The 24505-nt window shown below is 44.9% G+C and overlaps 1 protein-coding gene across 2 annotated transcripts; it reads left to right on the top strand.

Annotated features, from left to right (window-relative positions):
- The first annotated feature begins 261 nt into the window (after positions 1-261).
- Positions 262-21791, top strand: chd2 (chromodomain helicase DNA binding protein 2). Of its 2 annotated transcripts, XM_079744058.1 has the most exons (39): positions 262-757; positions 1079-1187; positions 4387-4624; positions 4826-4912; positions 5236-5297; positions 5630-5731; positions 6093-6269; positions 6896-7035; positions 8966-9191; positions 9293-9393; positions 9503-9544; positions 9680-9867; positions 9950-10074; positions 10359-10575; positions 10682-10771; positions 10907-11097; positions 11213-11401; positions 11935-12097; positions 12235-12387; positions 12754-12825; positions 13025-13174; positions 13270-13424; positions 13531-13627; positions 13716-13808; positions 14001-14174; positions 14689-14858; positions 15012-15053; positions 15165-15304; positions 15588-15726; positions 15857-16007; positions 16101-16223; positions 16368-16481; positions 16590-16730; positions 16835-16948; positions 17137-17315; positions 17440-17539; positions 17696-17879; positions 19089-19329; positions 19829-21791. In XM_079744058.1, exons 2-39 carry the CDS (start codon positions 1126-1128, stop codon positions 20136-20138), a joined length of 5442 nt encoding a protein of 1813 aa, XP_079600184.1. In that variant the 5' UTR covers positions 262-757; positions 1079-1125; the 3' UTR covers positions 20139-21791. The 2 variants fall into 2 exon arrangements, with proteins under 2 accessions (XP_079600184.1, XP_079600185.1); XM_079744059.1 differs by having other exon boundaries at positions 262-1187; positions 9680-9861.
- The last annotated feature ends 2714 nt before the right edge of the window (positions 21792-24505 follow it).

Genomic DNA, 24505 nt, shown 5'->3' with positions numbered 1-24505 from the left:
TCCTGGTGTACTGCTTCCTGTTTCAACAGGAAGTGATGAAAAACCTACACAATTTACCTTTATAATGTTCTTTGAACCCTCAACGATCGTATTATTTTATAGGGGACTATTAGTCACACTAATGTACTTCATAGTCAGATGTCATAAATCTCATTCCTAAACAAAATAAAAAGGGGTGGGACTGTCACATCACCTGAGTGTGTGGTAAATGGAAATAACGTCAATCAAAGGCATAGCTTTCAGAGCTAGGAAGGAGCTCTAGATGGCGGATCAGCCTTGGGAAGGGTACTATAGGCTCTCGTTAGTCTAGTCCTCCTGGAACTATTTCTGCCCGTGAGTGGTCCTTTCTGACCCGCATTTTCCCAGTGATCTATTCTTTATCCTTTTTGCTTTGATTCTGGCTTTTCTGCGCGATTTCTTGGTTATTTTTGAGCCGTCCTTGTCGTCCGTACGGAGAGCCTGCTCGTCGTTGTTTTCCACAGTGAGCTGTGGCGGCGGCCATGGCGGTCCTCCATTTTTAGTGTGCTAAGCTCCTAGAGGAGCTGGCGACTATCGCCCAAGAAGACCCTCTGTGAATGAAGAATGAGCAGCCCCTTGTTTTCTTTTTGATTAGCGCTAATTTTTTTTAAACAATTGGAATTGTTTACTTTTATGGTTTTTTTTTAGTCTCTTCCGAGTATTTATATTTTAGTATAAATATTAATGTACTGTCGCGGACGTGACTCTAATGCTTCATATCTTCCTGTACAAGGAATTGGTATGTTCGTACTTTATACTATATACATGACTTACAATATGTGTCCCCTTATTTGTTTCATCTTTGATCTTATGACGCAGTTGGCATTAATGCAGGCGTCTTGATTCGAGGACAGTATTGTAGCTCATTACAATAAATACAGTTTAAGGACTATTCCCACCACCCCATGTTTTTTGGTTATAATACGGAATTTACGATTCCTAAATCGTTTAAAGATTTATTCCACTCCATTTTAAGACGTCTATGTTACATCTGCCACTTGAGCAAAGGACAATCTAAGGAATCCTCTGGTCGTTGATGTTTCGTCTAACTTTTTGACAGTATATATCGGGACACCAATCAATAACAAATAATACCAAGCCACAACGATGATGAAGAATAAAAATAAAAAGCATGAGGATGAATGTTCAACACAAAGCAATGCATCAAGGTATGATCCCTATACTTTTTACGATTATGACATCTCGTTTGATTGTTTACCTTGTCAAGCATGGTTGGTCACCTGTTCATATTTTTAAGACTTGGATCCTGAGTATAAGTGTATATATAAATGACCTTGCTATTGTTAAACAGCCACACCCTGATTATCCTACCATTTCTTATACTCAATACTGTGGTTTTAGGCCTGTGTGGGGGTCCCATGCCCTTGTGATCTATGTGAAAGTCCACAGCAAAGCTAATTTGCGCTATTAAACTCCCTGGCACAGATTTTTGATATCCGAAAGCAATTATTTATTATGACCTTGTCTTACCGATTGGCACTGCATTGCACCATTTCTATCAACGTTGAGTCGTTTTCAAAGGCAATACATCTATCTATTTTGGTCTCTGTTTGGCTAATGGTGATTAGTTATACTGACAATACTTTTTAAAAATATGAATAACGTTACAAAACATGACTTGGTTATAGGTACCGATCGGTATGGAGTATTTCAACTCATACTTCCACTGTTTTTGCATGTATGGTTTCCGTAACTATAGTTGTTCCAAAATGCTACATAGGCCACACCTGCTGCTGATAGCCCAATAGTTATATCAAGGATTTGTTTACATTTTGATCAAAGATTCTCGCTCCGTGTTCTAACATATTGGTATAGAAAGTAGTGCTCTTGATGAAAGTTATGTTCAGCCTGCAATAACTTTTGAAACAGGCTGTAATCCCTCATTTTATAGTTTCTGTTTACAAAACAAAGTTGACATTTAAAATTATGTATTGCCTACATCCACTTCATTGCATTTTCCTTCGGTGATAGGCACATTTTTATATTCACTTTGAGTAGTATAGTTATATGGGATGGCTGGACAAGTTAACTGAATTAAAATCTCTTAAACTTTATTATGTTTACCCTCCATGGGGGTTATATATCCATGTCTGTGGTTTGGTTATGTTGTCAGTTACCAGCCCTTAACCTGAACTTTGTGATACTTGTTCACAACTTAAAAGCCAAATAAGGTATTGCTATTTCATCTTCATAAATAAAGACATTTTTAAATCCCTATCATTTGTATGGTATAATGAACTAACACACGTCTTGACCGGCTATGAAAGACACATGGAAAATTATAAATTATACAAAAGAAAAAGAGTGAGGCCATTTATGTTGCCACACTAAGTTTTATGGTCTGGAATAGTGTCATTTTTCGACGAGAGTGCTTTATTCTTTAGTGAACTTTAAGAAACCTTATGCTTACTAGCTTTGGTCCATCTCACCTCCAGAGTTCATTTTGTGTGATATTCTCATATGTCGAGGAAATGTGAAGATGAAAATGTGAGTAAAGATCCCCAGAACCATGTTCAGGAATGGTCAGGTTTAATGCATGCACATTGAAAGGAGCAGGCCTATATTCATTAAGACATTCTGTCGTTCTCAGAGAGTAGTTATATATATATATATATATGCAAAGAAAGGGTGAAGATCAGGGCCTTAGCATGATGCTATGTCTGTATGAATGGAACAAAGATGTTGGAGTGTTTAGATGAGAGAGATCTATGCAGTTTTTAGGCTGCATAAAGTTGAGATGAAACCTGCTGGCTTTGTGTATGTATTTAGGATAAGTGTAATCATGTGTGCTGTGTGTTGCTTATGTGATGCTATAACTTTGTAGAATGTAGGTGATTGATTTTGAATAGTTACATAGGTGATGATAATGTAGAATGTACTGTAGAACGTACTATGGGTAAAATTGGATTATTCTTCCACACCATGGCAGCCATTTTAGTCCATGGGGAAAAAATATGCTGTTATTTGTTTTGTTTGTTTGACACAAGAAGTGTGTCGTCGCACACAGTACATCATATTAGAGGTATATTTTTAATTACCGCAAAACAATGAAACGAACATATTTCAAAAGCTATTAAAGCTCATAAAATGGCACTAGCTTTTATGTATAGATTGCTGACAGTCCAATGTACTTTAGAACTACATGGAGGAGGAACGGGAAGTATGTTGAGGTTAAGAGGCACGCCTAGCGGACATAGATGAGCAGTGATAGGCTAATCCCCTACCTAGTAACTCGGCAGCCTATCGTAATTTGAGATGACTGTTAGAACCCGCCCACGAATGACCTTTACTATAATTTGAGCCTTTTACTTCCGAGTTTAATGGTTGCATGTGGATTCTATACTTTTATTATAATTTCTGTCATATAAAACAGGAACACACATATTAACATGGGATTTTAAACAGACCCCCTTGTATAACCCAGTAAAAAACAAAGGCTATAGTTTGAATACAGCTTTTTCATTTATCTGACGAGCTATTTATGGCAGCGCTTGGAGATTCTATTATAAGCTTTTAGTGCCACCAGTAGTTCACTCATGGTATCGCATTATGTTACTTATTTGTAATAGTTTAAGGTAGCTAGGTTCTTTTTGCACCCATTTTGTATTTGTATACATAAAGGCAATTCGATATTATAGTGCTGACCTGAATTAATTCATAGTTGTTTGAACAAATGATTTTCATATTATCTCCAACCAAGCAATAAGAGACAAAATAGGATAACATAGTCTATAGCCTGTTTTAAAGGCTGTCTATTATTGGTTATTATTATCACATCAGTATTTAAGAGGATTGGTGTGCCTTAGCGATACGCATCCTATTTTAATAATGGGGTGTCAACACAAAACAGTCTTATATAGACTTATGATTACATATTCATCTTAAACATGAATGGCTGCTTGATATAAAGTGTTGCAAATTGCGCTAAGAATAAATGAGAGCGGTATCTTAAACAGTTTATATAGATACTTGCAATAATGCTACTGTAAATAGGATATTATATAGATCCCATTTAGAGGACCAGCCTTCATTGTTATTGACTTGACAAGTGATTTTTCAATTCTCCTCTCCTATACATAAAATCAATTCAATTAATTTGGGAAATGCTTTGAGATCGAATAGCATCATGTTTTTTTTGTATCTATTTAATGAACACCAAAATGATTGTACAATAATATGTTCGAAGTTAATTCTAGACCTCTCCATATTCGCCATATTTATTTTATATTTTGATTGTCTCTATTACTACAATATGAATATACCTCCTCGGCAACAACAAACGCCTTTGTTAATTTGATCCACCAAATGCTGTGTGCAAACCATTCACAACCATTGTGTTCTGTGCAGCAATTCAGCGTCAGAGGAGTCCAACCGCTCCGTGTCGGAGTCGGGGAGCCAGTCTGAGAGTGATCATGGCAGCGAGAGGAAGCAGCGGGCCCACCACTCTGAGTCCAACAGCTCCTCTGAGTCAGAGAGCCACTCAGAGTCAGAGGGCGAATCCACAGGGTCCAAGTCACAGCAGGCTGCAGCCGAAGTCAAAGACAAGCCCATTAGAAAGAAGGAGAGCCTGGCAGATGTGAAAAAGGTGGGTTGGTCCGGGTCCGCTATCATGAATTCTGGTGCTCAGTGCACCCTCGAGCCAACAATGATTAAGGCCTTCAATCGTTTGGATTTAGCAGTTTTAATGAAGGCTGCTATGGGCTGAAATGTGGATTTGCATGATTACACACTGAAATATTCTAAAGGAAATGACTAACTCGGTGGTGTTTTGACATGGTGGCTACAGATGTGGGAGGAACATCCAGACGTGTACGGGGTCAGGAGGTCCAGTCGTAGCAGGCAGGAACCCGCCCGTTTAAACATTGGAGCTGGGGTAAGAAGGGGCTCATTCAAATGGAGAACAACTGTGCCTTGACGTACTGCTGTTAAAACAGGTGCCATGATATGTCTGTCAACATGGGGGCAGTTGGCCAGCCATTAAACAGAGAAGGACAAGCCTCTTCTCATTGTCCTTCTATAGCTTCTATTTCCATTTGGAAGGAACGTTTTTGTCTCTTCTAATTTCCTTTTAAAATGTCTGGTCCACGCCTCTTCTCCAAGTGTTATTTTATGCCACCTGGTGGATATTGTGTGAAAGTGCTGCTATCTCCTCAAATTGACAAATGGTGCTGTTTGTGCATTGTGATCTTATTTCAGGGGAGCAGTGATTCTGAAAATGAAAGCCCTAAGAGAAGAGAAACCCGGTCTAAGAAAAGAGAGTAAGTACAGACAGCTCTTTCACTTTTTTTAGTCTCCTAAATAAAAAGTGTTTCTATTATGCATTTGTTTTTAGTTTGTCATGTTTTTTGTCAAGTGTAAATGTAATGGCCTTTTTGACCATCTTCATTTGTTAATGGGTATCTGTTTGCTTGGGTTGGGTTTTGTATTTGAAGCCCTAGCTAGCAATAGCTTTATTCACGCACAAATGTAGCGGGGTTCAATTCACAATACAATTGGTCTGAATTGCAAGAGAAAATCAAATCAATTTTACGAGAATTCTAAATTGGCAAAGGGTGAATTTCGAGGGTGATCTTGTATTTCTTTTTGAAAGAAATACCTGGGATGATGACTCAAATGAGGACGAGGAGGATTCCAGCAGTGCAGACAGTGATCAGGAAGAGACAGTTAGATCCAGAAGACTTCCTGCTAGAAGGTAAGAGTGGAGCATAGCCTGACCCCCAGACAGCTACCCACTGGTACACCCAATCTCATTCCTGTTCATTTCCTTATTGTTTTACTGATTCATTTCATTTGTGATGTATATTCTCTCCTTTTTATCCTATTATTATGATCTGTTATACAGCCAATAGTAATGTATTGAATGGTGCTAACACAGGCTAAATGTCGTTTCAAGAAACTGCGCAGCTCAACTTTGTAGGACTTACTGTGCTAGATTCCCTTGCATATTTGAATGACATTGCTGTGTTTTCTGTTATGATGAGATGATAGGGTGGGACGGTTGAGCTTTCTTTGATCATTTCCAATGGCCTCTATCGTCTCTGATCTGTTTACAGACCGCAGACTAAATCTACAGCCAAAAAGCAATCCCAAAAGGGAAGGAAGTCCAGGAAGGCCGAGTCATCAGGGGAAGACGATGACGATGAGGACGATGATGAGGACGATGATGAGGACGATGAGGACGATACCCCAAAGAGGCAAACCCGGGGAAGAGCCGCAACAAAAGTCAAAAGGTATTTTCCCTAGTATTCTAGACAATCAGAGCCTTATTTGCTTCCAAACAACATAAAACCTGTTGGTTTACCCTATCCAGATACACATTGATTTCAGCAATTTTCTCTGAATGCTCTTTGAAGATTTAAAGCATTCCCCCTCATCCTCCCCACTCTGAACACCTCAACCATGTGTTTTCACGTGTAGATTCTTGTGTTGCATGTTTTGGATGAACATTATCATTTCAATGCAACCGCTCGCCTCATTAGGAATCATTAAAGTCACAATGTGTAACTATTCAACTAGCTCGTATCTTGCATATCTGTTGTTAATTGAAATCGATAGTGATTTCAATTTGATTTCTTATTGATATTATCAATAAGATCACACTGATTTATTCTATACATAAAAAATGCTGGCCAGCCCTTACCTCTCTTGGTTTAAAGAATTGAACGACGAACCCAATACCCCTCCCAATCACACCGTCCATCCAGCCGGGCTACGCTAGATCTCATCACACGGTAGCGTAGCCAGTCAGAGCGGACAGAACACTATTATTTTGTTTTAGGAATTCTGATAGTGGGCAGGGCTCAATGGTACGCTTGGTTCCTTCTCCGGTAAGCCAAAGTCTCGTTTGTGTGGGCAGTTACAAGGAGGACCAGCATGACCTGGAAACGGACTCAGACGACCTGATTGAGATGGCAGGCGACGTAGCGGAAGAGCAGCAGGACGACGACAGCGAGACCATCGAGAGGGTGATGGACACGCGCACGTCCAAAAAAGGAGGTCAGGGTCCTTCTGTTGACTGCTCTGCCGCTTTAAAACGATTGACATCTTTTTTGTTGGCTGTTGTGGAAATTCATCATCATTCAAATATATATATATATACAGTGGGGCAAAAAAGTATTTAGTCAGCCACCAATTGTGCAAGTTCTCCCACTTAAAAAGACGAGAGAGGCCTGTAATTTTCATCATAGGTAAACCTCAGCTATGAGAGACAAAATGAAAAAAAAAAAAATCCAGAAAATCACATTGTCTGATTTTTTTTTAAGAATTTATTTGCAAATTATGGTGGAAAATAAGTATTTGGTCACCTACAAACCAGCAAGATTTCTGGCTGTCACAGACCTGTAACTTCTTCTTTAAGAGGCTCCTCTGTCCTCCACTTGTTACCTGTATTAATGGCACCTGTTTGAACTCCTTATCAGTATAAAAGACACCTGTCCACAACCTCAAACAGTCACACTCCAAACTCCACTATGGCCAAGACCAAAGAGCTGTCAAAGGACACCAGAAACACAATTGTAGACCTGCACCAGGCTGGGTAGTCTGAATCTGCAATAGGTAAGCAGCTTGGTGTGAAGAAATCAACTGTGGGAGCAATTATTAGGAAATGGAATACATACAAGACCACTGATAATCTCCCTCGATCTGGGGCTCCACGCAAGATCTCACCCTGTGGGGTCAAAATGATCACAAGAACGGAGAACAAAAATCCCAGAACCACACGGGGGGACCTAGTGAATGACCTCCAGAGAGCTGGGACCAAGGTAACAAAGGCTACCATCACTAACACACTACGCCGCCAGGGACTCAAATCCTGCAGTGCCAGACGTGTCCCCCTGCTAAAGCCAGTGCATGTCCGGGCCCGTTTGAAGTTTGCTAGAGAGCATTTGGATGATCCAGAACAGGATTGGGAGAATGTCATATGGTCAGATGAAACCAAAATAGAACTTTTTGGTAAAAACTCAACTCGTCGTGTTTGGAGGAGAAAGAATGCTGAGTTGCATCCAAAGAACACCATACCTACAGTGAAGCATGGGGGTGGAAACATCATGCTTTGGGGCTGTTTTTCTGCCAAGGGACCAGGACGTCTGATCCGTATGACGGAAAGAATGAATGGGGCCATGTATCGTGAGATTTTGAGTGAAAACCTCCTTCCATCAGCAAGGGCACTGAAGATGAAACGTGGCTGGGTCTTTCAGCATGACAATGACCCCAAACACACCGCCCGGGCAACGAAAGATTGACTTCGTAAGAAGCATTTCAAGGTCCTGGAGTGGCCTAGCCAGTCTCCAGATCTCAACCTCATAGAATATCTTTGGAGGGAGTTGAAAGTCCCTGTGGCCCAAAAACATCACTGCTCTAGAGGAGATCTGCATGGAGGAATGGGCCAAAATACCAGCAGCAGTGTGTGAAAACCTTGTAAAGACTTACAGAAAACGTTTGACCTCTGTCATTGCCAACAAAGGGCATGTAACAAAGTATTGAGATGACCTTTTGTTATTGACCAAATACTTATTTCCCACCATAATTTGCAAATAAATTCTTTAAAAATCAGACAATGTGATTTTCTAGATTTATTTTTTTCATTTTGTCTCTCATAGCTGAGGTATACCTATGATGAAAATTACAGGCCTCTCTCATCTTTTTAAGTGGGAGAACTTGCACAATTGGTGGCTGACTAAATACTTTTTTGCCCCACTGTATATGACGATTTTAGGTTTTGTTCATATTCATAATTACATTAAGTTATTTGTCTGAAGTACAAAGTAAGTGCAGATAGAAATCTAGGTTTCTTATCATCAACCATGTCGTTCTATCCCAGCGAGGGAACATCTCAACAAGATTTGTCAAAATTCAATAGAGGCAATTTTTTAAGGTGTTAACTTCTCATAGTGCATCTAACGCAAATTATTTTATTGTATGTATGCAGCTACGGGAGCGTCAACTACGATGTACTCTGTGGAGGAAAACGGGGACCCAAGTGCGGGCTTTGATCAGGAGAAGGACGAAGGGGAGACGCACTATCTGATCAAGTGGAAGGGCTGGTCCTACATCCACAACACCTGGGAGAGCGTGGACTCTCTGACCCAGCAGAAGGTCAAGGGACTCAAGAAGCTCGATAACTTCATAAGGAAGAACGATGAGCTCAGCTCTTGGTGAGAAGAAAAAAGAAGAAGAAAATGATCCCTGTTTTTTTTGGTCAAAGCGATATAATTGATATTTTGGTCAAATGTTACAAACGGATTGTCCTCTGTAGGTTGAATAGGGCATCTCCAGAGGATATTGAGTACCATAATTGCCAGCAGGAGCTGTCTTGTGACCTGAGCAAGCAGTTCCAAATAGTAGAGCGGGTCATTGGTAAGATATGCTAACATTATGGTATTTTTGAGTTATCCAATTTTTATTATTAATTTACCTTTCTTGGGACTGATCGGATCTTTATCTAATTCCTTAATCTCATTGACAGCCACAAGGACCGGGAAGAACCAGGGGGCCGCAGACGTTCCCTGTAAGTCCCCCCGCTGCCATTCACTGTCCGTGGCGGACGTTCACTGTGTGTCTCCATTCTATGATCACAGTCCAACAAGGCACTGGGTCGTCAGTAGTTGATGTCGGAACTAAAACTCTTATGGGTCCTCAACAGCACCAAGCCCCAAGTCAGCCCCCTCCTCCAACGAGCCAGAGTACCTGTGCAAGTGGATGGGCCTGCCCTACGTGGAGAGCAGCTGGGAGGACGGGGCCCTCGTCAAAAACAAGTTCCCCAAATGTGTGGAAGGCTTCGACAGCCGGAACTGCAGCAAAACCGTTCCCTCCAAAGACTGCAAAGTAAGCGTGAGTCCCGCGAGCTAAAGGGATTAAAGTTTGAAAAAGGTGTGGTAAAACGTTATGAATCCATTTGTTACTGTAATTGCAGGTGTTGAAACAACGGCCAAGGTTTGTTGCCCTGAAGACTCAACCCACTTATATCGGAAGTGAAACCCTGGAGCTGAGAGACTACCAGCTGGATGGACTCAATTGGCTGGCCCACTCGTGGTGCAGGTACATAAAGGGTCTTCTGTATAAAATTATGCATATTTTTATGTTTTTGTTTCTAGACGACACAATCAGATTAGAAAGCAGGCGGGCGGTACACATCTCCTATATAAACTCTGAAAGATAAAGTCAGTTTTGGCTAGTGGTCAGGGTATTTGACAGCCAAACCTTTCTCAAGACCCAAATGTCTTCATCTACCGGTCTCAAACAGTGCCTCACCCCCCCACCGTCGCCCCATACAGCTCCCCGTCTGGAACAATGCCTAACCCCAACGGTCTCTCCCTTCCCAGGTGCAACAGTGTTATCCTGGCTGACGAGATGGGTCTGGGAAAGACAATCCAGACCATCTCCTTCCTTTCCTACCTCCACCACCACCACCAGCTCTACGGGCCCTTCCTGCTGGTGGTGCCCCTGTCCACGCTCACCTCCTGGCAGAGGGAGTTCGAGACCTGGGCGCCCGACATGAACGTGGTGGTGTACATCGGAGACGTGATGAGCAGGAAGACGGTGGGCTTAAGTCGCATGGCCCCGCGCTGCTGTTGACCCGTTGTCATTGAGTCCCTCTCTGGGGAATGCTCTGTTGATCAGTGGTCTAACCCTATGTTTTGAATAGATCCGGGACTATGAGTGGGTGAATCATCAGACAAAGAGGATTCGCTTCAATGCACTTTTAACCACATATGAAATTCTTCTAAAAGACAAGGTATGCACTACATCCTGTATAAGTGTATGTGTTTAAAAAGGATATAGACGCTTTGCATGTGGAATTGAGTGTGCGTGTGTGTGTGTGTGTATGTATGTATATTCTGTGATCAGTGGTATGATGCTCTGTCTTCAGGGCGTGCTGGGGAACATCAACTGGGCATGTCTGGGGGTGGATGAGGCTCACCGGCTGAAGAACGACGACTCCCTGCTGTACAAAACCCTGATCGACTTCAGGTCCAACCACCGGCTCCTCATCACCGGGACGCCCCTGCAGAACTCCCTCAAGGAGCTTTGGTCGCTGCTGCACTTCCTTATGCCAGACAAGTATGAACGCTAACACCTTTAAAACACCCCCCCGCCACACTCAACTGACAGTATGGTGAATATTTGCATGAAAGTTGCAGAGGAGCCTAATCTGGTGTACTTCTGCTCACCTCAGATTCGATTTGTGGGAGACCTTTGAGGAGGAACACGGGCAGGGAACGGCTAACGGCTACCAGACCCTCCACAAAGTCCTGGAGCCCTTCCTGCTGAGGCGAGTCAAGAAGGATGTGGAAAAGTCCCTTCCGGCCAAGGTGGAGCAGATTCTGCGCGTGGACATGTCCGCATCGCAGAAACAATTCTACAAGTACGTTTTCGCTTCTTCACCTTCATTGGGATAGTCGTTTGGATTCTGGTTCTTTGACCATATTTGCTTCCATATATATCCCCGTCTAATTTCTGAAAACCAACCCAATAAAACAACAATATGAACAATCTATGTGTCAGCCTGCTCACCACCGTTATCTGTCTAGTGGTTGACCAATAGCTCCTTGGCATTGGTGCCCGGATCTTCCAGTGTTGTCCAGAAAGCAATTTAAAACAAGTCAGAGGAATAAACACACACTTAACGTGTACATTACCTTCTCGACTTGCAATCTATCACTTTGCTTAGATCGAGCATTCAGTATATCCCAGGGACAACCAGATCCCCAGTGCGACATCGTTTACTGTTTTCTGTACAACGTTTGAACTCTTTGAGTTGAACTCTCAATGTTTGTACTTCATTTGAACAAAACCATGCCGTTTTTATGGTAGTTCCTCAGTCCTCCCGGGCAAACATATCACTGCCGGCCACGTCTTCGCACACTAACACGAGTGACTTCCTGAACGTGTCTCCAGGTGGATTCTGACGAGGAACTACAAAGCCCTCTCCAAGAGCACGCGCGGAAGCTCCTCAGGCTTCCTCAACATCGTCATGGAGCTGAAGAAGTGCTGTAACCATGGTTTCCTCATCAAGCAGCCCGAGGAGGGAGACAGCGACACGCAACAAGAGCATCTGCTGGTAAACACACTGTGTGTGTGTGTGTGTGTGTGTGTGTGTGTGTGTGTGTGTGTGTGTGTGTGAGAGAGATGTTGCCATGAAAGAGGAGAGCTCTGATTCCTAAGTGGTTGTGAACTGGTCTGGTCTCTCCCCCACAGAGCGTGGTGAGGGGCAGTGGGAAGCTGGTGCTGCTGGACAAGCTGCTGACCCGACTGAAGGAGAGGGGCAACCGAGTGCTGATCTTCTCCCAGATGGTCCGGATGCTGGACATTCTGGCCGAGTACCTCGCCATGAAGCGCTACACCTTCCAGGTAACCTTTTGTCCTATGTTTGACACTTAACGTCTCCTGGTTTCTTTTGTTGTTGTTTCGCACGGAGGCGGCATTGCGAGAGAGTGCTCAGGGGGAGATTGGGGTGGGGGGGGGTCTGGCAGAGAGCTGGGGGTCTGGCAGAGAGCTGGGGGTCTGACGCTAGCAGTGTCAGGTGGACGGGCTGAGGGGGATATTTATATCCACAAGCTATGTATGTGATGCTCGAGTGACCATTGAATGGCAGTGTTTATCGCTTGCTGTGAACACTCTGCTTCGCTCTTAAAAGTAAGGTGGATGGAAAGTGTGGCTCTGCGATGCCAAGGTGTGAGGTGGACTCATAACTTTTTCTATTCTTCCCCTTTTCAGCGGCTGGACGGCTCCATTAAGGGAGAGATTCGGAAGCAGGCGCTCGACCACTTCAATGCTGAAGGTTCAGAGGTAAGTTCACTGAAGAGAAAAACAAAGGGACTTACAATACAGTACATTTGTCAGAAGAAAAGAGAAGAGCTGGCAATAAAAACATTGCAAGCATTTAAAAGGAAAACCGCATCATTTAGACTGAATAGCTGAGGGCTACTGTTTATGTACGGTGCTGTTGGTTTCGGTCGGAGGTCTAACAATCCACTGCTGTGTGTAGGACTTCTGCTTCCTGCTGTCCACCAGAGCTGGAGGTCTGGGCATCAACCTAGCCTCGGCAGACACCGTGGTCATCTTCGACTCTGACTGGAATCCCCAGAATGATCTGCAGGCACAAGCCAGGGCTCACCGGATTGGCCAAAAGAAGCAGGTGACCTGGGCCTTAGATCGGTTGTTGGTTGTTTCTTGTTGCATGTCGGGAAAAGAGACAAATTCTAAGCTTGTATCCTCGCGTCCACTTTGCAGGTGAACATCTACCGCCTGGTTACCAAGGGAACCGTGGAGGAGGACATCATCGAGAGAGCCAAGAAGAAGATGGTGTTGGACCATCTGGTGATTCAGAGGATGGACACCACGGGTCGCACGGTTCTGGACAACAACTCTGGACAAGGGAACTCAAAGTGAGAACAGGACGGCTTGTCATGGTCAAAGTCATGGACGGTTTTTGAACACTACAGGATACTCAGATCTCGATCACCCATTGCTTACTGCCTTCTCTGTACCCAGCTCAAATCCATTCAATAAAGAAGAGCTGACCGCCATCCTCAAGTTTGGGGCAGAGGAGCTCTTCAAGGAGGCAGAGGGGGAAGAGTCTGAGCCTCAGGTACTCCATCAATGAGCTTCCAAAAAGGTTCCCTTCAAGTGGCGTGTAAAGTCCACATGCGGATCCACAACCTGTTGGCTCTTTACAGGAGATGGATATCGAAGAGATCCTGAGGCTGGCCGAGACCAGAGAGAGTGACCAGGGGTCGAGTGCCACTGATGAGCTCCTGTCTCAGTTCAAGGTACAAGCTACCACCTTCAAGTGCTCATACTTACTGTTCAACCCCCTTCCTCCAGAAATAAGAAATTGAAGTCATGTTGCCTTTTCCGTCTTCTCCACATTTGTGTTGCTTACACTGCCCTTCATCTCTTGTCCCCCCCACCTTCACCACCACCACCGCTGACCTATTCCACCATGCGCTGAACGTTGGCAGGTGGCCAACTTCTCCAACATGGAGGAGAACGGTCCGGAGCTGCAGGACAAGAACATCCGAGACTGGGACGACATCATCCCGGAGGACCAGCGGCGCAAGCTGGAAGAGGAGGAGCGCCGGCGGGAGATGGACGACATCTTTCTGCTGCCTCGGAGCAGGAGCTCCACTAAGAGGGTGAGGAGGGGTCCGCCGCGGGGGGGGCCGTCGCCTGAGGACGTGTGGCCTGGACTTCAGTGCTCCGCAATGGCAGAGAAACTTAGGGAGGGAGGGAGCAAGAGGAGAGGGGACGTTTGTCCCTCTTCCTCCCTCCCTCCAACGTTTCCATTGAGAGCCAAGATGGATTCCCTGATCCAAACATGGCAGAAATTCACTGATTAGTCAGAATTAAACCGGGAGCGGTCTAGAATCAAAATTGCCATACCTAGACAGGCGCAGTCAACTCAACACATACTGTGTCCTCACTGCGCATTTACTCCATAAGAGCTGACCCGCTAATGGCTATGCCATTTCTTCCAAATGACAAATAAGGGCTCCTTAATGTAACCTACTACCTTTTGGTTTGACCGAGAGAGTAAGAAGGGAGGGGGGTGAGACAGGCGACGAGGGAATATTTCACAGTACCTTAAATATTTTGCGAGGGATCCCGGGACAAACTGCTGCTGACTGAAGTGGTGCTGGTGGGTTGTAGGCGAAGGCCAATGACAGCGACAGTGACGCCGGCTCCAAGCTCAAGCACCGCTCGTCGGGCTCGGACAGCGAGACGGACGACAGCGACGACGACAGGAAGCCCAAGAGACGAGGCCGCCCACGGGCCCGCAAGAACAACGTAGAGGGCTTCACCGACGCAGAGATCCGCCGGTAGGTGCACACAAAGCAGCTGGTATCTCCCCATTACTTACTTTACACTACATATGTCAGAACTTTAAATGCGTAATAAAAAAATAAATAGTAATAATCTTCTCAATGACCAGAAGATGACATTTGTGATTTTGTCTGTTGGTGTTTTCATAGGTTCATTAAGGCCTATAAGAAATTTGGATGTCCACTTGAAAGGTACGTCAATCTATAGTGGTTTGAAAAGATCATATCCTCAGTCGAGATCTGGTTTGGTTCACATTGTGTCTGTGTTTGACGAGTTTCCCTCCTCCTCGGTCCCCTCCCCAGGCTGGAGGCAATCGCCAGAGACTCTGAGCTAGTGGACAAGTCGATCGCCGACCTGAAGAGGCTGGCGGAGCTCATCCACTCCAGCTGCGTGGCCGCGGTCCAGGAGCACGAGGAGCACCTGAAGGAGAACCCGTCAGAAGGTGAGCCCGCCCCACGTCGAGGCCTTGACTGGGTCGCGCTACAATAAGAAGCCAAGTTCAGGCTCGGTGTCCTTGGTTGGGCCGTCCAACCCGACTGGCACGAACACCCGTTACAGTAATGCAGCACCATGTCTGCTGATTACGGCCTGGCTCGTCATTGATGTATTTCTGGTCCTTTTATTTCCGGTGCAGCTCTGCGGCTCAATCCTCACTCTCCGTGTCTTAGAGGCTTAAAAGTCCATTTAAACATAAAAACCCTTCTTCCCGTCTCCCGTGTCTCTAGCAAAAGGTCCGGGAAAGCGGCGAGGGATTAACATCAAGATCTCCGGAGTTCAGGTCAACGCCAAGTCCATCATCCAGCACGAGGAAGAGTTTGAGCCGCTTCACAAGGCCGTCCCCTCGAACCCGGCAGAAAGAAATAAGTAAGCCTGCTGCGCTGTTGCCGGTTCACGTCTACGAGAGCCTGCAGATTAAACCGATAAAGATCAGCATGTAGAACCCGTTTGTGAAATTGCGGTTCGCCAAACAAACCCCATCTTGTTTTATCTCCAGGTTCCAGCTGACCTGCAGGGTAAAGATAGCCCACTTTGACGTGGACTGGGAGATCGCGGAGGATGTTCAGCTCCTACTGGGAATCTACGAACATGGCTTCGGGAACTGGGATCTGATCAAGACCGACCCGGACCTCAAACTGGCTGATAAGGTACAAGTCAACAGTGCTGCTTGTAAGGGAGGTGAAATGGGGCTTATGGCATTACAAACTGATTTACATAAATTCCCTGTTGTCATGGTCCAGATTCTCCCTGATGACCCGAGCAAGAAGCCCCAGGGCAAGCAGCTGCAGACCAGAGCCGACTATCTCATGAAGCTGCTCAAGAAGGAACTAGACAGCAGTGACGCGTCCAAAACAGGCGAGGAGGTGTGTGCTCCTCAAACCCTTTTTTCCATCCAATCTCTGCATTTGATTCGTTATGGCTTGAGTGTCTAATGACCCAAATATACCACGATCTGCCGGTTGGTCGAATTCTATTCCCCCTCAGTGAATCTGTGTCTTCCTCCGCAGGCCAAAGCGAAGAAACGGAAACCGCGGGTGAAGAAGGAAAAGGTGAAGGAGGACCAGAACGACGGCTCATCGCCACGCCTCTCGGACAATCCCTCGGAGGAAGGCGAGGTCAAGGTGCGTGGTGACGTTCAGTGCCGCGTCGACTCGTGTCCCCCCGCTCGTGATGCGAGTATCGTGCATTATCTGTGCGTGGCTAAAGTGTAGACCTCTATCTCTGAACAGGACGACGGAACGGAGAACTCCCCCGCCAAAAAGCGCCAGAAGAAGAAGGACAACAAGGAGAACAAGGAGAAGCAGGGCACCCCTAAGAAGGAAAAGGACGGCGACAAGGAGAAGAAGGGGGCCAAGCCCAAGAAAGAGAAGGTATTTCACTAGGCGCACTGGGACTCATCACGCGTGGAGGACCGCTTGTTCCACACCTGTGTGTCCAGACACGGTTTAATGCTAATCCTGCCCGTTAATTTCAGGGGAAAGCCGCCAAGGGACGGAAGAGTCAAGGGCCAGTGCACATCACGGCGGGCTCCGACCCCGTCCCCATCGGGGATGAGGACGACGAGCTGGACCAGGACACCTTCAGCGTCGTGAGTGGACAGCATAGCCCCTGAATGCCCACCACACATGACCCCTGCCTTGTGCATCCAGAAGAAATGCCCATCTCTGTCATAATGAAGCCGCATTAGCCCGATGCATGAACAAAAGTGCAGACATTTCACCTCTTTGTTATACCCCAGCATCACGGTTCCTGGTGTTTGTGTGTGTGTGTGTGTAGTGTAAGGAGCGCATGAGGCCTGTGAAGAAGGCCCTCAAACAGCTGGACAAGCCGGACGAGGGTCTGTCGGACCAGGACCAGCTGCAGCACACGCGCACCTGCCTGCTGAAGATCGGGGACCGCATCACCGAGTGCCTTAAAGCCTACACCGACCCGGAGCACGCCAAGACGTGGCGCCGGTGAGCCCCGACCCGCGCACCCCCCCCCCCCCCCCACACAGTCCAGGGTGGGCCTGTGTGGTCCCCGGATCTTGTAAATGATCTTTCGTGTTTTCTTTTGTGCTTTATGTTTTTCCGGGGGCAGAAATCTTTGGATATTCGTATCCAAGTTCACAGAGTTCGGCGCTAGGAAGCTTCACAAGCTTTACAAAATGGCACTGAAGAAGCGGTCGCACGAAGAGGAGGTGAGGACGTACACTCCAATAAAAAAAAATATATATATACTCATGACTCCCCTAGCCCCTAACCCCCTAGACATTGAATGTGAGCGGGCGGAGTCGTGGGGCATTGTGCGTGCTCCTGGGGTTCCCCGCTGACCGCGCCCTTGCGCTCCCTTTCAGAAGGACCACAAGAAGAGGGAGGACTCAGGGCGGAGCAAGCCCCTCCGAGCCGAGACGTCCAGCGCCAGTCGGGACTCGGCGGGGACACAGCAGTCGTCCAAGCACCACCCCGCCCAGTCGGGCCCTCAGGCGCACCACCGGGAGCCCTACAACGCGGCCCCCAAGCGCCACTTTGGGAACGACGGTGGGTACAGGGGTCACCAGTGAAATGCTAGACCAGTTGTGTCCGATGTTTTATGGTAGGCTAAATTTCTTTCAAAAGTACAGTGTGTATGATTTAGTGCCATTTAGCTGAGCGGACTTGGCGGAAATTGAATATAATATTAATATATTCAATTATGCTTTTATTTGTGTATAATCCCATGAAAAAAGGGAATTGTTGTTTTTTTACTACCTGAGAGTGAGCCTTTTATGTTAACATTGAGAGATGTTTCTATTCATGGAGGCCACCCTGTTGCACCGCCATGTGTTGTAGGTAGGTGGGGGCGCTTGTTATCACCATGGCTACGACCCATGTGATGATGATCTTTTCGTACCATCACTGTGTCAGGGCGTTGGGATGATTTAAGGGATGTTGTATCTGAAATGTTCCCCTCACTCTGGCGTTAAACTTTGTGTCCGCGCCGATCATCAAAATCAAGCGTTGGCCAGACTGCGCTTCACACACACTTTCTAACACGCCATGGCGTTATATTAGAAGTGTCATAGGAGCTTAACCCTCTCTCGGACACGGACATCGACATGAACCGCTGCTAACACTTAGCTCCACACTTCCACTCAGCCGTGGCGTTATGCTATTAGTGTCTGATAAGCTTAATCCGCCCTCGGTCACGCCTGAAATAGCCTATGAAGACGTTTTAATCCAAGGAATGGGTCCAGCGACTGGCAGTTTGCAGATGAGGGGGATTATGATGGGTTAAGTGGGTGTGCCTTCTTAATACTTCCATGTTTTGGAGTTTCAATACTCAAAGTAAGCTATCACTGTTTCGGAGAAAGTTGGTATCCAAAACAAAACTCAGGCGATACAACTGTACACCTTCATGTTATCAAAGGCAACCTAGGTCCACGTACAGCAGTGCAAGTAAACATTGGATTAAAATCAATGTAGATTTTTCCCAAATGGAAAATACCGGCACCTTACCCAATATAGGCCAGTACAGGCCACAGTAGTCGTTGGAAATGTAGGTGGCAATCTGCTACATAACTCAAAACAAGCACAAGCAGCGATCATGGGGTGAATTTAGTTTAAATGAAATATTCCTTTACGGAGCCAACTGCAGAGCTTTTCCCCCCCTTATTAATTAAAAAAATGTCCCAAATAATTCACTAGAGTAGGACAATATAAATGCATTGATGAGTCTTCTTATATTAAGTGGACCCTGTTTCAACCCAGATCGAGGTGAATGGCATAGGGACCGCAAGTACGGTTACCCAGGCAACAGCAACCAACCCTGGCAGGGAGACCGGCATCAACCGTACGACCGCTATAAAGATCACTATGGTGATCGCCGTCCCCATGGAGACTCGTACCGCAGCTCAGGAAGCTACCGCAACAACAGCTCGCCTCGGAAAAGATCCTACGACCAGTACGGCAACGACCGGGACCAGAGACCTCATCGACCCTATTACGAAAGGTAAGCTGCAGAGGAACCAGGGATCACTTAACTTAAGAGCCGCTTAACTCATATTTGTACTCATATGTTGTTCAGGCATAGATAGAAAGATGGGGCCGGTTTGAATTCCTCTTCACAAATTCCACCAGTCTTGGTTATTCAATTCATTTTTGTGCCCCCAAGTCACAGCGTTAACGGTAGCGTCCGTCTTTTGTTTTTGATTGCTATACAACAGCCGTTTTGCATTTAAACAATAGAATAAAGGAATATCAAAGTATTCAGTACTGCGCCACTATTTAAACGATCAGGCAAGCTTTATTTCCGTGCTCAACGGAAATGCCACAACAAGAAAGAAAGAAATAACTTATAACTGTCAAACGCAACCATAATGCCTCGACGCCATCAGGGCACCGTAGCGCTAAGCTAATGGCCAGCAGCAGTGAGGTCACCGCGTGCACCCATAGAACGCCTCTGTACTCACGGTGAACCCCCCCCCCCACACACACACACACACACACAGCAGGCACCCGGACACCAAGAGGCGGCGCTCGGACGAGTTCCGGGCCCCCAACTACCACCAGAGCCGGGACAGCGTCCCCGGGCCCCCGCTGGCCCAGGACTTCAGGAGGTCGTCGGAGCGCCGCTCGCCCGGGCCCCCGGGCCCTGAGCACTACCGGACCTTCCACCCCGACAAGCCCCCCGGCCAGCAGGACCCCCGATCCCCGGGGGCCCAGAAGTCCCCGCAGGACTCCCGCTCCCCGCCGGAGCGGCCGGCGGAGCCGCAGAAGGCCGGGGCCGACCCCACCTGGAACAACAGGAAACCGTCGTAAGACTCAGGCCCAGGGGTTGTGAGGGGGGCAGGCTACCAGTAGAACTAAAAGGGCCCCTAGCTCGGACCACCACCACAACCCCGGGGTATTAGCCGTTGACCCCCCCCCCCCCCCAGAACCCAGGGGGTCTTAGCCATGCACCGCTAGACCCTTCCGGCCAGACTCTGGGGGACCCCCTTCCCAGACCAGCCTGCGCTCGAGCTCCTAGTTGGAAGACAATCCACCTACACCCACTTTTTTACCAGCACTACAAAACTATGATGCTCCTCCTCCTCCTCCCTAAAGCGATTGTGAATATTAACATTTAACTGTATAAACGCAGAGTGATCAGTAGAATGTGATTATTTAAATTGAGATGACTTGTTCAGTCCAAGTGCAGACTGTGAAGCTCAAGGATGGTCCCGTGGACTTTTAGCCGAAGGGACCCGTCTGACGACAGAGAGAGACTGATGTTGAATCCTCAAAGTGCCTCGGAGTTTCGGCCTGGTGAACATAACATGCAGGGGGCCGGTCCTAACCAATCACCACATCTCATTCATCCTGTTAGTGCGTTTAGCCTACATTTCATCTGGGACGTTTTAGTACGCATCATGTTTGTTTTGGGAGTTTTTTTGTGTGCACCTTTCATTGTTTATCTCCACCATGATGCCAAATCAACGAACTGGGAGTCATTTCCTATCAGGGAATGTTTGCTCTATGGGATGGTGAAATTATCTTTTGATTTAGGAACGATATTTAAATGAAGTCAATGGCAAATTCTCTGATTATTGTTCAACACGAAGTTGAAAAAGTTTTAGCAAATTAATCAATTTGTCGTGTGTCAATAATAATGGTTTCTGTCGTTCTATACCGCTATCTTAATCATTGCAAACCTCTTCTCTCACTTCAACCACTTTCTTGCTGGTAGGCATAATGGCATCAACACTTAATAGACAGTATTTCTCATAACTAGTGCAAATGTTTTAAACACTATGAGCCAAGTCAGGAGAAAGAAAACATCCATTGTAAGTTGTAGGAATTATGGTACATGCTATATTTAGACATTCATTATATCTTGCTATTTTGCGCCACCTCTTCAAGTATTTCAAAAGTTCAACTGCTGTCACCGTTTTGCTCTCCTGTTATTGGTGATTCGAGGCAGTAGAGGGGTTCGAGGGGATGGGGTGAAGGATTACGTTTGAAGCTAACTTTAGTCAGGCTGTCCGTTTGTTGCAGTGCCAAAATCAAGAGACTGATTCTGCTCCAGTCCTCGCTTTTCTTGCTGTTGTTTTTCCTTCGGCATGTCGTTTGTGTCGCCTTCTCTCTTTGTGCCTTATTTCTGTGTCATCGTGCTGTATGTGTGGGGAAATGGACACTACTTGGGTATAAGCTGGACAGGAGGAAGTATTAAAGTAATATTTCAGGGACATCGCTCCACAGTATTGAATGGAATCTGGTGAAGGAGACACGTACAGATTAGCAATGGGAATCCCAAGAGCAAAATGATTTATTGTGAACTGTATTAGATCGAATCGCCAACACAACCTTCCTCCACCGTAAAGCAAGCTACAGTACCTGTATTTCATGTTCATTAAACATGGCTAAATAATTTATATTTGTGACAAGACCACTCTCTATGGTAAATGTACTGTAAATATGTTTATAGACATGTAATAAAACTTTGTTACATAATGCAATAGCCTGTTAGTGATTTTTGTTAATCTATTTTCAACAGTAAAAGAAACTGTAGATAATACATGACGCGCAGGGCCGGCTATAGGCATAGAAGGGGTCGCCAAGTTCCAGCCCTTCAAGCACTCTTACCGCTGAACAACTTAGACACTAACCAAGTGTCTTACCATGATTACCATGTCGATTATCTTTTTTTTATATTGGAAGACTTTGAATTGGTTGTGGTTATTTATTACCGAAATAAATGAAGTGGTATTTCTTTCCCATTTTTTACAGACGGCTTTGCCATGACAGCCAGTCCATAGCATTCATAATTCTGCAAATGGCACGGGGTTTCATCTGTGGGCCATTGGCTCAATCCCAAATTTCAGACCTCATTTGGCAATTTAGAGATAAATACATTCACTTACATGACAATCTTCAAGGTTGCAAATTTAAATTCACACATCTTTATGCTATCAAATTGATCAATCTCTATGGCTGATAACAGCTCTCCCAACCATAACCCCAGGACAGCATGAATGATCTGGTCTGGAGTTTTATTTGACATTCAATTCATGTGAAATTTTCAATAGGTAAAGAACATTACACAATTATGCCAATATTAAAATAAATGTCCAACAGTAAGTACCCAATTTAACTACATAAATCTGATTTCCATTCAAACAAAATTGTTTCATACATATCTCACTATACCTATTTAGCTAAATGATACAGCCTATCTGTAGCCTATTCTTTTAATTGGCTGGTTTGTTGCAGTTTGCAGTCAGGGGTGATTTATGGGTTGCTCCCTCCCAAACGTACATCCCAGTTTTGGCACAGTTGAAGCAAGATTGGTCGATTTAGACTGAAGTAGATAGTAAAAACAGTACAATTAGATTTAAAGCTAGTTTTTTCCACGCCAATAAAGCTCTTTGAATAGAACTAAATGAAGATAAAGGTTGGAGGGGCAATATTGTGGTTGAATAAATTCAAAGAACAGTAGTATGGACTTGGTCAAACAGCCATACAATATATATCTTATCTCATACATTATCTTTATACAGTTTAAACCATGTATTACCTTTAATCTCAATAAATGATTAATGCAAGTATATGTATATGTTGAAGTATATGATGAAGTATATGTTTGTGTGTGTTAACCAACCTATGTGTGTGGGTTTGCTAATATGCAGTGTGTGTGTGTTACTAATGTGCAGTATGTGGGTGTGAGATTAAAGTCAGAATTCTGACTTTATTCTCAGAATTCTGACTTTAATCTCAGATTTCTGACTTTAAACTCAGCACTCAAAAAAATCACATATTGCGCTTATTCCTAATCCTCCGTAGGGTTCACTTGGTCTTAAACAGGGTTTTTATCACACACACACACACACACACACACAAACTTACTGCTTATATATTAGTTTTCACAAAAACCTAAAGTCCCTCTTGAGCCCGCAGGAGCCACACATTGTGAAACTACTGATATATGGCGGAGTGTATCACATCTCACTTAATCTCTTAGACCCACTATCTACCCCTCACTCTCTACCCCAAATTTGTTGCACTATGTTGGACGTCCACTGAGGCCCTGTCCCTGATAACATTAAAACGACCTACCCCTGGGCGAGGGGGGCGCCAAATCCTTACCTCGTCCAGGGCACCAGAATGGCTAGAGCAGGCCCTGGCAATACTACTTACTTTCTGAAAAAAATAACCACATTTATTTTAGATTGCTTTAGTAAAACAGCAGGGGGCAGTACAACATCGTCTATGTGCAGTGGATCTTGACTTCAGCAAATCCTGAAAAATAACATGCAGCCACACGAGACAAATCTTTTAACAACACGTTTTATTTAATTCAATAAATAATTTACATTATGAACAATAGCCATGAGCCACTACTTTAGTTTTACATCTAAACATTTTGATCTTTATGGCCTCTTTTGACTATTTTCTTTTGAATGTGTTACTTTTGCCATATACAGTCTGACAGACTATTCACAATGAAGTTCAAACAGAACAAGAGCTAAATGAAATGGTCAACTTAAAGTGCTTTTAACTCAAAAACATGAACACCTCAAAAGACATTCCACCTTTAAATTTTTAAATAAGTGGCCTGCATTAAGGATAGCTTATGTTCAACTTTTTGCATGTAATTGCAGACGAGCGATTAAACGTCTATTTTGTTATACTATTTAAAGTGAATAGTTGCGTGTTTCTTATCTTACCACTTAATATTTGTTTTGTAGTGTTCATGTTTTTGCAAAATCCCTTTTGAAACAAAACGTTCACATTATACAAAATGTTCATTTAAAAAGACACGACTGTAGTGATAAATTCAACACAAGCATTAAAACACTCGAACTCAAACTTGATAACAATTCGCAAAACGTATATACACTGTCACATTACACACATAGAACCATTTACAATAAACGCACAATACAAACTACATCTATGAACGCAAGATTCAACATTACAATCAACTGGTTTGTGTTTCCGTTTTTTTTGTGGGTGTTCTTTTTTTGTCAAACCGCACTAATCCACAGAGAAAGCAGTAGTCACACCTGCTGTGTACTTCAGTGTAAGAATGCATTACCATCAATCCAACTGTACTAGCGAAAACGAGGACCAAGAACCATACAGTTAGACACTGCCTAAAGCCAACCGCCATCTGCCAGCATCAAGTCAGCCGAAGCTATTGTGCCGGA

The sequence above is a fragment of the Pollachius pollachius genome (genome assembly GCF_949987615.1).
Source record: "Pollachius pollachius genome assembly, chromosome: 9".
In the NCBI taxonomy this organism is placed as follows: Eukaryota; Metazoa; Chordata; class Actinopteri; order Gadiformes; family Gadidae; genus Pollachius; species Pollachius pollachius.
The sequence above is the reverse complement of the archived record's forward strand: the minus strand, read 5'-3'. Positions and strand labels throughout refer to the sequence as shown.

Coding starts and splice junctions, on each gene's coding strand:
- chd2 (XM_079744058.1), top strand. CDS start 1,126: ATGATGAAGAATAAAAATAAAAAGCATGAGGATGAATGTTCAACACAA. Junction 5,732..6,092: donor AGAAGACTTCCTGCTAGAAG/GTAAGAGTGGAG, acceptor ATCTGTTTACAG/ACCGCAGACTAAATCTACAG. Junction 11,098..11,212: donor CACTTCCTTATGCCAGACAA/GTATGAACGCTA, acceptor TGCTCACCTCAG/ATTCGATTTGTGGGAGACCT.